At 35.6% G+C, this 16,710-nt stretch overlaps 2 protein-coding genes across 3 annotated transcripts; one reads left to right on the top strand and one right to left on the bottom strand.

The window, feature by feature from the left end:
• Positions 1-257: 257 nt before the first annotated feature.
• LOC132268758 (pentatricopeptide repeat-containing protein At1g02370, mitochondrial-like) lies at positions 258-4,677 on the top strand. Its single transcript, XM_059769585.1, has 2 exons — positions 258-854; positions 3,319-4,677. Exons 1-2 carry the CDS (start codon positions 570-572, stop codon positions 4,549-4,551), a joined length of 1,518 nt encoding a protein of 505 aa, XP_059625568.1. The 5' UTR covers positions 258-569; the 3' UTR covers positions 4,552-4,677.
• A 338-nt stretch (positions 4,678-5,015) lies between these two features.
• LOC132268760 (peptidyl-prolyl cis-trans isomerase CYP21-4-like) lies at positions 5,016-12,032 on the bottom strand. Of its 2 annotated transcripts, none has more exons than XM_059769592.1 (8): positions 11,851-12,032; positions 10,827-11,028; positions 10,125-10,161; positions 9,697-9,747; positions 9,271-9,356; positions 6,378-6,512; positions 6,119-6,269; positions 5,016-5,481 (listed from the first exon to the last, which is right to left on the bottom strand). In XM_059769592.1, the coding sequence occupies exons 2-8, from the start codon at positions 10,976-10,978 to the stop codon at positions 5,395-5,397; spliced, it is 699 nt and encodes a 232-aa protein (XP_059625575.1). In that variant the 5' UTR covers positions 10,979-11,028; positions 11,851-12,032; the 3' UTR covers positions 5,016-5,394. The 2 variants fall into 2 exon arrangements, with proteins under 2 accessions (XP_059625575.1, XP_059625574.1); XM_059769591.1 differs by having other exon boundaries at positions 10,827-11,038; positions 11,851-12,031.
• Between the last annotated feature and the right edge of the window lie 4,678 nt (positions 12,033-16,710).

The raw sequence follows: 16,710 nt of genomic DNA, 5'->3' as shown, positions 1-16,710 counted from the left end.
AGTGCCATAGTTATTATGAGGTGGCAGATTCAAATGAGGGTATTTTTGTACATTACACCCAATTTTGCCATAAAGTTGGATATAACACAAAACGGCGTCATTTAACTTAAGGGCTAAATGGTAATTTACATTTTCTGTTAACGGCTTACTAACTATTGCAACAAAATGATAGTTTAGAGGGTTTTACTTACTTCAGGGGGGTTTCTTGCAATTGAGGTATAGTTCAGGGGGGTTTAATGCACTTTACCCTAATTTATATATATATATATATCATCGTTCTACACAGAACCCATCTTCATTTTTTTTTTTTTAAATATATATATGTGGGGCAAAATAGTCATTTTATATTTGTAGATATTTTTGATCATTTTTAACAATATATAATAATAAGGGTATATAAGTAAATTCTCAACAAATTCTGACATAGGGAGGTCTTTGTAAAAAAATAATAAATCTCAGATTCGTCTGCAATTATACCAAACCTAAGGGGAGGTCACTGTAATTTACCCTAAAATAAATCCAATCGCTAAACCCTAAACCTTAAAAAAAAAACAAAAAAAAAAACCCAAATGTGTTTAAACCTGCTGCGACTTCTTTCAAGGGAAACGGAAATGATGAACTTTAATCGTCCAATGTCGGCCGGAGCTAGATGGATCTGTACGGCGGTGGAGGTAGCGGCGCAACCTGGAAAAGAAGGGCGGCTCTACCGAAGGCTGTCGCCGTTGGGAGCTTCCGGGAGCGTATCGCAGACGTTAAATGAGTACATTAGAGAGGGCAGAATCGTCAAGAAATATGAGTTGGATAGGTGCATCAAGGAACTCCGCAAGTACAAGAGATACCACCATGCCCTCGAGGTTGTTTTGCGACCCCCTCTCTATAGATATATATATATATACACACATATACTAAGCTGGTTTTTAATGCTTTATATGGATTCTTGTTGCCGAATTCTTGTTGCCGATTTAAGTTGGCTGTTAATTATATGAGTTCCTTATGGAGAATACACACACACACACACACACACACACACACACATGTACTAAGCTGGATTGAAAACTGAAGAAATGTAAAAGTTCATTAGTTAACCCTGAATTGAAAATTTGAAATGCATTGGAGAAAGAGCCAGCTACTGTAGTTTATTAAATCTCATCTGAATAAAGATCGATGCTTTGAATTTTAGGATCCCCGCCCAATGGAAATCTGAAATGAGACTAGTTCCACACTTCTTCTTACTTGAGGCGAGTATTTCAGTTCCTAGAAACCAAATCGGTATAGATGATGAGACTCAAAATTTTAATTTCATTCATTTTCTCAATACTGAGAGCAGCCAATTGGAGGATAGCTTTTTTACCCATCACACACAAACACACTAGTAAAAAACAATTAAATCGATCTTAGTGAGATGGTTGAAGTATCATTCATTAGAGATAAAATAAAACAGTTGGAACAAGATTTTGTTTAGATTAGCTAAATAGATATCGATTAGAACGTTTTCAATTTTTAAAGGTCTGTTTATTTGCTTAGAATTGCCTGTGTTGTTTGCTTCCCTTAGTTAAATATGGAACTGGAGTTCATTTTGAATTCCATATGTCTCAATTCCACAATTATAAATTCTAATCTTGGGCTGGGAATTTAATTCCAAATGAGAATGGAATTCATCCGGAAAGACCCTGATTGCCTCTCGACTCGACTCTATATCCAGAGAGAACTAACTCCATAGCCAATCTTCAATGCCTCAAGCCCCAACTCTATAGTAAAGAGAATTCAAAAATCAAGCCCTAAAGCCGCAATCTCTATTGACTCCAACACAAGTGGTGGCAACGGTTCTGCAACCACGGCTGCAGGATCAGATTCCTCCGGCAAATGCTCCACGTTACCATTTGATAGCCCCAACATAGTTTTGACTTCAATAGTCCCAACCATGGTGATTGTGATCTTCTATACTGTCTACAAGAATGTACAGAATTACAGATCAGTGTATTAATTGAGATAAAGATTAGGTAGTAATGAATATATATATATATATATATATATATGAATGTGTGTGTAGGTACATCTGTGTATGCATGTGAGAGAGAACCTTTATTTATGTTGTCGTAATTAGAAGAAACTTCATTCACTGGACATCTAGTCGAGTAACCTCATTCATTGGCATTTTATATTTTATAGTTTTACAGATTTTATAGCTTATTTTTACTCTATTCACTAGTAATTTAATTAATTAACATTTTTTATATTTTAATTTACTAAACTGTAAATATAACTAGTAATATCAATTTATTACTAACAAAAATGCAAAATTGTCACATAACTTAGATTAGAGTTAACTATTTTTTGGTAAAAGTTTTATCGTTATTAGAAATATGTATGCATGCCCTATTTTGTTATTAAAAATAGTGTAATTACTTGTTATTAGTTTTTCACTAAAAATATATAGAAACTTGATGAGATATATATATATATATATATTTTGAGACAGTCAAATCTGTATCCCTTTTTTCTGATTCTTCTTTTGAGTAACATTTATGTTTAGATACGCACTTAAAGGATTTAAACTTTTAATTTTTCACTTGAAAAGTAAATTGGTTATCATAAAATTAAGCTGTTGATTTTTATTTTGTTTTTTTTTCTAAGTTTTTATTCAATTAGAAGTGTTACTAAATTTTTAGTAAAAAAACTCAGTTTATATATGTATTTATATGTGTGTATACATTTGTAGTAATTCCTTTTTTTTGTTAATATAAATGTGTGTATATATTTGTATATATATATGCATATATGTGTATTTATATACTTATATGTGTTTACTGTATGTGTGTGCACAACTGCACATATTTTCAATATATATAATATATGCATGTGTGCATATATTTTCATAATATATAATATATACACGTATCCATTTATGTACTCTTTGTTTATTTTGATAAGTTTATTTATTTATTATATATTTTTTATGTACTTTTTGTTTGTATCTAAAATTTCAATTCCAAATGAATGGGTTATTTGAGAAAAAAAAAAGAATTGTAATTCGTTTCCTTATGGATTCTAAAGTTGAACCAAACAACATATTTGGAATTGAAATTCTAATTTAGTTCCATGTAACTGAACGCACCCAAAATATTTCAGTGAAGTGAAGTTTATTTGGATGTCCATTATGAAATAATTCTGAGTTGTTTCTATATCTATTGGCATGTTGGAAGAAGCACACTTAGTCTCCCCATTAAACAAAACACTTTTTCATATCATATGGAAGTATAAACTTATTATATATTGTAAACCGGGTTCTTCAATTATTTCTTGATTCGTTTAATGCAGATAATGGAATGGATGGAAATGAGGGATATTAACTTCTCCTTCGGGGACTATGCAGTACGCTTGGATCTTATATCAAAAGTCAGGGGAATAGATGCTGCTGAAATTTACTTCAATGGCCTCTCACCATCAGCGAAGAACCGATATACTCTTGGAGGCCTCTTAAACTGCTATTGCAAGGAAAAGATGACCGATAAGGCTTTGGCTCTCTTTGAGAAGATGGATAAACTGAATGTTGTCTCTTCTTTGTCTCTTAACAATATTATGTCCCTGTATATGAGATTAGGCCAGCCTGAGAAAGTGCCATCCTTTTTCCAGGAGATGAAGCAGAGGAACATTTCACCGAGCACATTTTCTTATAACATATTGATGCATAGCTATGCGTGTTTAAAAGATATTGAGGGAGTAGAAAGAGTTTTCGAGGAGATGATGAAGGAAAATGAAAAAGAATGTGATTGGACATCATATAGTAACTTGGCCGCACACTACGTCAAGGCTGGACTTAATGAGAAAGCTGAGTCAGCCCTTAAAAAGCTGGAGGAAAAAATGGAACCTCGTAATCGTGTTGCTTACCATTTTCTGATTAGTTTGTATGCCAGTACCGGTAATCTAGGTGAGGTCAAACGGATTTGGAATTCCCTGAAGTTTGGTTTTCCAACGACCAACAATTTAAGTTATCTTGTTATGCTTCAGGCTCTTAACAGACTGAATGATATCTATGGCTTAAAGAAATGGTTCGATGAATGGAAGTCAGGTGCCTCCTGTTATGATATGAGATTAGCAAATGTTGCTGTAAGTGCTTACCTAAAAAATGATATGGTCGGAGAAGCTGAATTAGTCCTTCATGATGCCATAAAGAGATCAAATGGACCCTTTTATCAGGCTTGGGAGATGTTCATGTTCTTCTTCTTAAAGAACCATCAAATTTATAATGCTCTGAAGTGCATGGAAGCAGCGATATCTGCAGCCAAGGAAGATGAGTGGCATCCGAGATCTGAAAGTGTTGGTAATTTTTTTAATTACTTCAAGAACGAGGGAGATGTCAATGGCGCCGAGGAGTTATGCAAGATGTTGAAGAAGGTTAATTGTCTTGATTCTGTGGCTTACTGCTTATTGCTTCAGACCTACATTGCAGCTGGCACAACAGCACCTGAGATGCGTCACAGGATGGAGGGTGATGGAATCGAAATAAGCTGGGAGCTTGAAAGCTTGCTTAAAAGCGTTTGTCCTCGATAATTAAGTCCCCAAAAAATTTGGAATGTTATGTACCCCACTTTTTTTTTTTTTTTTTTACCTAGAGAGGAAAAAAAAAATGTAGTAAAATTTTATGTTAAATATATTAGTTTTTGAATTGATAGCCAATCTGGTGCTGATGGATTCCATTTTCCTCGCAAAAGCAAGCAGGTGCAATCGAGGAAGTTCCCATTTTCAAAATATTTGCAAACCCAGCTTGTGTTTGTGTAGATAGTATTATAATCTACCCTTTGGACTGGGTAAAAATTCAGCAACACTATAAAGAAATTTGTTACCCAGATGTTAAATAATTTTGGCATCCAGATCTTCATCATTTTGCAAAATTAGATTGTCAAAGGGCACATATCCTGTATAAGAAACTTGCCAACACTTTCTTCCCTAAACTTCATGCAATAATAGAATGCTATGCCAATAGGTTAATCTTCTTCCACAATGTACAATGAAAATAAGCAATTGTGGGAATCTCACTATAAAGAATCTGAATCCAACTCAATCCACAAAAGAAAGGGGCAAGTATACTTTGTCTTAAGAAAGTGTAGATATTGCAAAGAACATATACAACCAAATAAAAAATAAAAATAAAAATAAAAAAAACACCCTAGTTTTGCTGGGAAATCATTTTCCAAATTCCAAATCAAGAAAACCCAGTGCCTAGACTCGTCTCTAACAAGTGATTACATTTTAGATGTGTAATACAAAGGGAAAAGTAACAACAAAACTACAAAAATAGGATGGATGACATGCTTCTTCAACAATTTCCAGATCCTTTGTAGCCCATGGTAAACCATGCAGTAGAGTGAAGTTTTGATCTGAGCAGCGCATCCTTTAAACCTTTCGTTTCAAAGTCACGTTGATGATCTCTATTGGAGATTTAGGTCTATAAAGTTCATCTGTATCCACCTCCTCAATTTCCTGGGTGGCAAATTGCAGGATATATCAAAAGCATGATTCAAAAATATAACATCTTGAAGAAATAACATAGAAACATGAAAATGAAGAGTATATAATCTTCTCCCCATCGAACTTGGCATAATTACTGTGTAAGAGGCTGAGAGCCATGTATAATATGCGCATGCTTACTTGAAAAGAAATGAACCTAATCAACAACTTCAGCTGCTGAGACTATAAACTAACCTAATCAACAACTTCAGCTCCTGAGACTATATTAACAACAAATAGAAGATTCACACCATGACAAAGTTACACTCTTTGTTCAAAAAAAAAACCCGTGTGATCTACGAGGCAGCCATGTTCCACACCATGCATCCCTATCAAGTACTCAATTTTTCTGTAGAGTTGAGTTATAACTCAATCCTACCATAAGACGTCCAGTCGAAAAAATAAATCTCATAATATCCTTCGTCATGAGAGAGAGAGACTCAAGAATATGATCATGTTCACATTATAAAGGGAAGTTCATGTCTCATTTGAACTCCCATCATGCACTTTGCAGTAAATTCCAACAATAATCAAGACACGGTCATTAGAAACATAAAAGACTTGAAAGAAAACAGGAGGGAAGATGAAAAAGAGTGAACAAAAGTTTCACCTGAACAACATCCTCTCCCACAATGACCCGTCCAAACACAATTAGCTTCTCATTTAGATCTGGGATTGGTGCAGTTGTAATGAAAAGCTCAAATACCTCTTCGTCATGCTTTACCTTAGAAGTACCAAGCATAAATGCCTCATGCTTCAGACTGGTGAAAATCAAAATATTCAGTAACCAGGATCAAATAAGAAACCAAATTTCAAAACTCTATTGGCCATATACAAAACTTTGTAAAGCAGATCTGCAGTGAGCAAACCTTTCAAGTTGGCTGTTATGCTTTCCGGTCAAAGTCCAATCTTCCGTATCTCCATGTCTTTCGGAATCACCTCCTTGAATCACAAAGTTTTTTATTACTCGGTGAAAAGGCATCCCCTTAAAGTGCCCCTTCTGACTGGACAATCATTTTAATTCGAAATTTCATTAATAATGTTAATGGAAAGCTTGTGTCATACTTGTCCACATAATCACAACTCACAAGCATCAGGTTATCTTCAGCATTTCTCCTAAAAATTTTATAATCCAACTATATCATTGCAGAATATACGAGGATACAGAGATAAATCAACTACTATGCTACATTCGACCAATACTTCTACAATATTGTCAATCCCAATCATCAAGTGCATGAATTTTTTTACACCATCGTGATATTATATAAATTCGAAATACAATGTAAATCACTATACTTCAAAGGTTAAAAGCATGTTTTTAGTTTCCATACTCAGTGCTTGAGAAATTTATATAAGTTTAAAATATTGGTAAGGCATGTAGATAGACATTTTGTCACGATGAAGTGTCATTAAGTTGGCAAATTCTTTGACCAAAACATGTGTTATGATTAGTCAAGTCATTTGGTCGCTTTGGATCTGTGTGTGTCAGTCGAGTTAATTTGCCTACTGATATGTTTGAAGACATGCTTGATGCCTCAAATCAAATACTATTTGAAGATTGTGAGGAGGTGTGGAATAAGTGGTCTTAATCAACTTGGAACTTACATACAAGCTCAAGGTAAGTTGACTGAGTGGATCACTGCGACACTAAATTGGATACCAATTTATTTGGATGACCTTAGATCACTTTTAAGATAAGTTACAACTAACAACCACGATAAAATACTACCCTCGCGATTAGATCATGTCAAAGGATAGGTGCATTAGTGAGGTTAATACGTCGTAAATGGATATGTGACTAGAAATATGACACAAAAAAAAAAAGACCAAAATCTTCTCTAAGAAAGAAACAGACCAGAGATGTGTGTTCAAAAATGGTATTGGACATTTAAATTTTGAAAAGTGGGCTTAAGCGTAGACCTATGACAAATCAAGACAAGTGAGAATAAACACCCACAAGTGAAATGATCCCCACCTGTCTAGTGCCCTGACAACCAATACCCATGAAGGGAGTAATCCCCACCACTTTGAGATGCCCGCGGTCAATCATCAAAGCTCAAAGATCAAACCCTGAGCGGATCTATATGACTATCAAATTCAAAAAGATTTCTAAAGCATTATTTCCACGGGATAGGGTTTCTAAACAGTTCATAAAGGCCTCAGGTCTTCACATGTACAAAAACAAGAGAATAAACAGCCTCTAGAGCTCTTGTGGAACTATATAAAGGGATTTTGAAAGAGGCTTCTGGGTCATCTTTTTGAATTCTCTTTTACCCACAAAAACAAGAGAATGAACTAGTTGTGTGTGTTTCTTTCAGGATATTCTTAATGCTTCATGACTTTTTAAGAGCAACTGCCAGTAGAGACCTATTCCATTCTATTTTTGCATTCAAGTGAAGACAATCTGCTCTTTGAGATTAGAGTTGGTTTGCTTCATGAACTAAGATGAGAATAATAGTTGTAATGATAGCGGATTGTGAGGAGCTGTTGTGTTGACAGATAGTAGTGGGCTGGTGATTCCGGGAGAGAGGAGTGCGGGAGTGACTAGGTAACGTTGTATGATTAAAATAAATCAATAAGCTATGTATTCTGGGGAATAGAAATGGCTGGGTAATGTTACATTTATTTTGCCATAGTGGATTGCCTAGCTCAGGATGAGGTACTGTGATTGGGGCTGGAATTGGGTGGGCCTAACCCGAGCAACCTGATTTCTGCCCGAAAATTTTACAGGAGCAGGTAAGGTACTTGAGACCATGAGATGGGACTGAGTTTAAACTTTAGAGCCCTAATTTATTTTGGGCGGGATTTAGGTAAAGGTTGTACTAACCCGAGGATCCCGAAGAACCCGAAATAGAAGAATAGTTTATAACTTTTATATATTTAAAGTTATACATATTTATGTAAAATAAAGTTAAAATTATATTATTTATAGTATCATAACTCATGGATTCATGGGTATTTACCTAACTTTGGCATGCTTACTTTAAGATTTTAAACCTGAAAAACACATGTAGTATGGCACGGGCTAAGATGCGATGGGTTCCTCCGGACTTGGGTTTGGCGCAGGCCAAGGTGTTAGAACCTTGGGATTGGCATGGGCTAATTCCTTGACCCACCCAAGTCCCACCCCTAACTGTGATTTTTCCTTTCTCAAGATTCCTTGATTGGCTGGGTAATGTTGCATTTATTTTGCATAATTAGTTATCACTTGATTGATTAATTTGTTTAAAAGTTAAGATAATCACATAATTTTAATCATTCATCATAAAAAAGAAGCAGCCTATTAACCCTCCCTCCCCACCTAAATCATTCTTTACGTTTGTGCTTCCATTTGAGTCCTCCCCGCAAATTTACATCTTATTGCCTACGCATTCGTATAAATACAGAATATTAAATGTTAGCTACTGAACTGAGTTAAAATTACTATACACTTGCATGACTTAAGGTAAAGATTGAGGCTAGGTATCTTCCAGGCTTCATAAGTTCCAAATAATTCAATGAAATGGAGAACATGCAGATAATCGAAACACGAATTCCTGACTTCATTAATGATAACATGTATTTATTAAATAAAGAGCAGAACAAGTGTTTGCATGTGGCTGATAAAATAAAAATAAAAAAATTGTTCGCATGTGTATGAGGAAAAATGTATACATTGTAGCGAACAAAAGGATTGAGCAATCCACAAGATCAGCTGCATGCACAGTTTTAAAGAATCCACAACTAAGTAAAAATAATAGCAGTAAGCCCAATACTCACCATAAATCAATAAATTCATCAACTACTTCGGGGGAAACTTCCTTGTAAAGTTCCACCGTTATTAAGCCTTTTGAGGTCTCTAGGATCTGTTGAAATGGAGAAGAATATATAAGATTATTAATACGTATAACAAAGGGAAGAGATGAAAAGACCACATTAAAAAAAAAAAAAAAAATGAATAGAGAAGGCAGAGAAAATGATATTTTGTTACAACAAGAACCAAAGAAATGAAAAAACTATGTGAAACTTCATCAATAAAGAATGGTTACTTATTGTACATTGATATCTCAGAAAATTCACTAAAAAACCAATAGCCAAAATTACTTTTTCAAGATTACATGTAAAGCAATATTTGATCCATTAGAGTCGGCAATAAAAAATAAAGTAAAAGTTAATTACAGTAAACAATCATGTGAAGAAACTTACAGCATATCTGGGGATATCGGATTTCTTTATATCTGCAAAAGCATTGCTGTCCTGTAGCACATAAAAGACCAGATATAGAGAAAGAGAAAATGGAATTGATGGTCACTTCAAATAAAATTTTCACATCCTTTTTTTGTTTTGTTTTTTAACAAGAGAAACATTTGCTCAATGCTTTTAAAATTTGAGGGAATAATTTCTGTAAATCTTAAAAGCATTGACACTATAACAGATGTGTGCGCATGCAAAGATGATGTAGACTCAACATCTCTCTCATTATTAATGAAGTTATGACTACCCCTAATAGAATGAACGAACAAATACTCCGAACAAACCTCACAACTTTCTGATCAGTAGTATGATACCATGCACAAAATAGAGGTAAAACAACTATCAAGGAAGAAATGATAGAGTTGTCAACAAGATTGTACCTCAAGAATCGACCCCTCCTCTGCTTGAATTCGTGACCTAAGCACAATTAGCATGTTAAAATTGAAAACCAGTATAATGATTATTTCAATGAATTCAAATTTATAAGACTAGATATGTATAGATGTCACTCCAACAGACTTCCCGTTATTTGAAAGAACACCTAGATTAGATTGAATTTTAGAAAGCATAGCAAAGAAATTCACTGATATTACAAAAATTCAAAAATAGTTTTATAATTTATTTTGCATTGTTTTTTTTTGGAAAATTTTTGAACTGCAACTAATCTGTCATCCAGAAAGGAAAACTACACCAACTTAACCTGAAGTAACCAGTAGAGTGTCCAGGTTAGAAAGTATGAAGTAACAAAGAAGTTTACAATTAAAGATTAAAACTCAAGCTTGGGGCTACATCCCATGTCAAAAAGATTGCCCCTTTCAGCCTTGGAAGCACAATCTTTCTTATTTTGCATGAACTGGCTTTGCCACTCCCAAAAACATTCCTTAATTCTCTCTTATTTATCCCAGCATGTTCCAAAAATACTCCCCACGATTTCGAATTTGTTTTTAAAGCTAAATTAATATAAAAATGGAAATTTAGATATTGTCAGTTTTCAATTCCACTTTATCAAATTTTTATTTGATTTGATAAATAATCCCACTTTATTAATAATATATCAAGTACTAATCCAACATTCCACGAACCTTTGAGACCAATGTCTATATGTAGCAAACAGGAAGAATGCCATAACAACAACAATGAATCCATATAAAACAATTGTAGCAATGCTGATATGACTAGGCCCCTTCTTCTTCCTGCTTTGTTGTAGCAGAGCTTGAGGTTTGATCCTCGCCATGAAATGAAAGATACAGCTCTAAGGACTATGAAATCCCACAATGCACACACCTGACAGTTCCTATAACATATATTTAATTCTCAGATAAATTTCTATATTTAAAAAAAAAATAAAAATAAAAAATAAAAAAAATAAAAATAAAGACACACACACACTATCAAATCTACCACACGAACATGCACACACAAAAACATAAATAACAACAATAAAGAGGATAGAATAGTAGTATCCAAATAAAAAGAGTCCCTGAGCAAATGTTTTTGGCCTAGATGAACACCAAAAGCCACATGTATGCCGAATCTTACACTTGGGAGAACTTCACAAGCAATGAGGCAAGACGATACAAATAAAGAGATTATCAAACACCATCCATTCCCGGTATTCCAATTGAAGCACTTGGGTGCGTATTTGTGATTTCAATTACATGCTCATCACACTTATTTGAGACCAAAAATAAATAAACAACACATCCTCAACACCACTCGGGCTTGGCTGATCCTAGTACCAAAAAAGCAATAGAAAAACATGAATTATAAACTTCTTTTATTTTCATTTTCATTTCTTCTCGTTTCTAACAAACAAATGGGAGGTAATCTCTACGAATTTAATCAATTTGATAAATAGACTCAAAAAAATCAAGCATATACATGCAAGCGAAACTTGAATCATGTCAATAAATCGCAATATATATGTATGTATATGTGTGCATATTTCAATATTTAAACGCAATCACATATATATGGATTATCAATCATCATCAACAAAAATCCAACAGAGATTTTGACGGAAAAGGATATCGATAATTACGGGAAAGTTTAGGATTACATTTTGGAAAAAATATCGGACGATTGGAATTGAGTAGAGAAAATTACCTGATTCCAATCTTTCTAACAAAGAATGAGGGTCCGATTCGACTTCTTGCGCTTCTTCCGCTTGGATTTGAATTTCTAAAATGATGGTAGGGTTCAGTTGTCAAGCTCTATACTTCAGTAACTAGATTCTTTTTTTCACATCTATTTCTCTCTGTTTTATTTCTCATCCGTCTTTTATTTGGCCTATCATATATTATATATAAAATAATAATAATAATAATAAATTGAATAATACAAATATTCTTTTTCACTTATTATACGCTCGTCGTCATTCGTTAACTGGACATGCATTTTATTTTTGAGTAATGCTTGCATCTGTGCAGGGAGGATGAGCCCCTCTGTGCTGATGTGGCTTCCCTATGTGTTGACACGTGTTCAGAATTAAAAAATAATAAAAATATGAATAATACCCATTTTGCGGGTCAAACCCGTTTTTCACCCCCCTCCCTCTCTCTCTCCTTTTTTTTTTTTTTTTTTTTTTTTTTAACAAGACAAACATATAAGCCAAGAGACACAAACAAAGAAAGAAACAACACAATCTCTGCCGCGGGGCAAACACTTAAACCAAAAAACTAGTCAAGCCATGATAAACAAAGTTACCCGCTTAATTCGCATAAGAAACTTTAGCAATATCATGAGCCAGCGAGTTTGCTTCACGACGGACACGAGCAAGCTGAACCCAAGGAAAAGCATCCAAAAGCTGTTGAATATCATAGATCAAAGCAAGAATGGCAGCAGGACAAGCACGCAACTTCCTCACAGCATCACAAAGAATTAGAGAATCACTCTCATGACACAAGGATTGAAATTGAAAAGCACAACCCCATAGAAGAGCCTCACGCAGGATAAAAGCCTCCACTGAAAAGGTTGAAGAAGCAAGGAAAGCCTTAAGCACAACCACACGCAAAACGGCACCACTATGATCACAAAACACAAGACTATCTCCTGCCCAACCCTTTTGGGAAAGAAAAGTTGCATCCATATTACATTTGATACTACCCTAAGCTAGAGGCTGCCAAATAAGAGAAGGAGAAGGAATAGATGAAGACGGCATGACCGGTTGAAGATGTGAAACATCTTTAAACTCCCAAAATGCTGAAACAGCCAAGTGCACAATTTGATGAGGGGGAGAAGACTGAAGCTGAAAAACGAACTTGTTTTTAGCTTTCCAAATTGCCCAAGCAATAAAAGTGGCCATGCTAACCATATCAGACCCACACTTACATATCTCCAGCCACCAATCCATAAAAGAAAGAAAAGCCCAACGGCTGCAATTAAGATGTAGAGGAGACGTTTTCTAAACATGAATAGCATGGGAATGACGTAAGAACATATGCTCCATATACTCTAGACCATCCCCATATATAGCACAACAATCATCATTCACCAAGCCCCTTGATTGTAAAACTGATCTAGTTGGGAGCACCCCTTGGGCACATTGCCACAAAAAATGCTTAATTTTAGGCGAACAACAACAATTCCAATTTTTTTTTCCAGAAGGAAGAATTTCCCGATTGAGCAGCAAAAGGAGGATGGAGCAAAGAAAAAGTAACATGATAAGCCGATTTAACAGAAGATATGCCATTTTCAGTGAAAGCCCAAGACGATCAGTGCAACCTCGCACGCTAAGAGGGATACTCCGAATAGCAGTCACCACTGACACTAGAAATAACTGAGAAATAATTTAATAATTACATGAGGGAGTACCAGAGTGAATAAGCTCGGACACATGCTCAAGAGGGACATTTTGAGGGGCATATAGCTATAAGCTTTCCAAATATGGCACCCACGAGTCATTCCAGATATTAATCGATCTACAATCACCCATAATCCAACGAAGGCCCTTTTTAAGAATAGGTTTAGCTGACCATATACTTCGCCATGCCCACGAAGGGTTGGACCCCAATCCAACTGCCATAAAAGAGCAATTACAGAAATACTTGGCCTTGAACAACTGCAATGCTAGGCCCAAATGATGGACTTCAAAATTCCACGCGTGCTTTGTAAGCAAAGCGGAATTAAACGCATGCATATTTCTAAATCCCAAACCTCCAGCCTTCTTGCTCAGACACAAAGAATCCTAGTTAGACCAATGAACGGAACAAAAATCAGGCTTGTTACGTCACCATAAGGATCTAATACATTGCATAATCTTGTCACACATAGAAATAGGCAATCGGAAATAAGACATAACATAGGTTGTCAATGCACTTAAGACAACTTTAATAAGGACTTCCATACCACCTTTCTAAAGAAGGTTTGGCCGTCAAGCATCCAAATGACTTTGAACATTTTGCAATACAAAGTTAAAGATATCATTTTTGGAACGACCAATAATCTCAGGCAAACCCGAATAACGAGTTGTCAAGCCCTCTTCCCCAATACCTAAAAAAAGGCAGAGCATGGAGCGTCAAGCAGTATCAGTGTTGTTGGAGAAGAAAATAGATGATTTAGAAAAATTCACCATCTGCCCTGAGGCACGCTCATAAGCCAAAAGGATACGCTTCACTCATAGCACTTCTGATCGGGTTGTTTGGCAAAAAAGAATAGAGTTATCGGCGAAGAACAAATGTGCTAAGGAAGGGGCACCGCGGCAAATCCGAACACTAGTCAAAACTTTCATTTTCACCGCTCGTTGAAACGCCTGGGACAAGCTTTCTGCACACAAAATAAATAAATAGGGAGATAGAGGATCGCCTTGGCACAGCCCCCGGGAGGGCTTAAAAAAACCCATCGGATGCCCATTAAGGACAATAGAGAAAGATACAGTGGAAATGCAAGCCGAAAGCAAATGAATCCAATGGGGATGGAAGCCCAACCGCTTTAGCATATTAAATAAAAAGGCCATTCAATCAGATCAAAGACTTTGCTCATGTACAGTTTCAATGCTAAAAAATATTTTTTCCCTTCTCGTTTATTTTTAAGATAGTGAAGAACTTCATGGGCCACGAGAATATTATCTGTGATATTGCGACCCGAAATAAAAGCACTCTAAGTGTCACTAATATAGGAAGCAATCACAGATTTAAGACAATTAGTAAGCACCTTAGATATGATACGATAGGCGACATTACACAAAGAAATAGGGCGAAAATGGGAAACTTGTGTCAGAGAATGCATCTTCGGTAAAAGAACAATATTAGTGTGATTTAGGTTGATAACATAAATCCAGAATGCATAAAGCTTGAAATTGCATTAACAACATCAGTTTTAATCACATGCCAGTACTTTTGATAAAAAATAGGGTCATACCATCAGGTCCTGGCTCTTTAAAAGGCGCCATAGAAAAAACAGCGTGCTCCACCTCAACCTCTGTTAATGGCCTTAACAACTACTAGTTCATTGACCAACAGGCCTGTGGCCTAGCGGTACAAGGCTCTTATCTCCCAAAGGGAGGTCAGGGGTTCGAACCTCAGTGGAGGCAGTGTGTGTGAGTTTCCCAACTAGGAAAAAAAAAAACTACTGGTTCATTGCCTCGAATATCGAAGGAATGACATAGCGCAAAAATTGGTCGATAGAAGACGGAGACTGAGTTGTGAAGAGTGTCTGAAAATAGGAAAATGTCTTGCACAGCCACCTCATCCTCAACCCAATGCCCTTGCTGATCCTCCACCCCGGAAATGCGATTTCAACTTTGATGTCGAATGGTAGAGGCATGGAAAAATTTAGAATTGTGATCACAAAGCTGCAAACAATTCACTCTGGATTTTTGCTTCATCTTGCCATAATTTATTTAAATCACCCTAAGCTGCAAGAACGTCTACATTATTCAAACAAATTTTCTTGAACTGCCTTCAGATGCACCTTAGCCTTATCAATTTTAAGTCGAGAATTGCATTGCCGCTGCCGAGCCCAGGCTACCAATTTCGCTTTACATAGTTTCAGCTTTGAAGCCCAGCAAAAAAGCCGAGACCCATGCACATTAGTTTTCCAAGCCTCTTCCACAACATTTTGACACTGGATCAGCAGCCCAATGGGCATCAAAATGGAACTGCCGAGCTTTGCAAGAGAAAGTGGGATGAAGAACAAGCAACAAAGCGGCATGGTCGGAACTTGCCACCGATAAATAAGAAAGAAAAGCTCGGGGAAATCAGAGACGCAAATCAGCGGAAGCCAAGGCTCGATACCTAAAATGCGTAGACCCAATTATAATCTTCCCATCTGTCTCCCTCTCCACCTTTCTGCTTGCGTTTAGAAGGATGTAAAAGTTTTTCATCATCGACCAATAGGCCAGTGGCCAAGCGATATCAGCCTCTTACTTCCCAAAGGGAGGTCAGGGGTTTAAATCTCAGAAGAGACATGTGTGTGTGTACCAACTAGGAAAAAAAAAATGTTTTTCATCGTCCCTCTTTGAGGAGTGGATCTTTCAAGGAGAGATCTAAACATATGCAAAGGATTTGAAGATCCTGGTCAAGGTAGTCATAAATCGTCAAGAACGCATCAACGAGAAGCATATGGATCTCCATCCTCTACTCGATCCCTTTGCCACCGATCCCCGAGGCAGTTTTGAACAGAGATTAAGGAAATGATTCTGAACGCATCAACGTAAAGGATTAGTGTTTCATTCTATTTTTATATATATATAAATTGTTTTACTTTCTTTAATTATTTTGAAGAATAAAATGATTCTGAACGGAGATTGAGGAAATATTGTTGTGATTTCAAGTTAGTGTTTCATTCCATTTTTTTTTTTTTTTTTTGTATATAGATATAGAAAAATTATTTTAATTTCTTTAATTATTTCCTCTATTTTATATATATATATATATATATATATATATATATATATATATATATACAGAACTTCAATTTATTTTATGGCTATTCTGGTAACTAAAAAAAATATATAGAAAGTAGGAA

Source organism: Cornus florida, unplaced genomic scaffold, assembly GCF_030987335.1.
Source record: "Cornus florida cultivar Cherokee Brave unplaced genomic scaffold, ASM3098733v1 CherokeeBrave_3.0.0_Hap2_Chr08, whole genome shotgun sequence".
Classification (NCBI taxonomy): domain Eukaryota; kingdom Viridiplantae; phylum Streptophyta; class Magnoliopsida; order Cornales; family Cornaceae; genus Cornus; species Cornus florida.
Note: the sequence above shows the minus strand (reverse complement) of the source record. Positions and strands in the feature narration are given on the sequence as shown.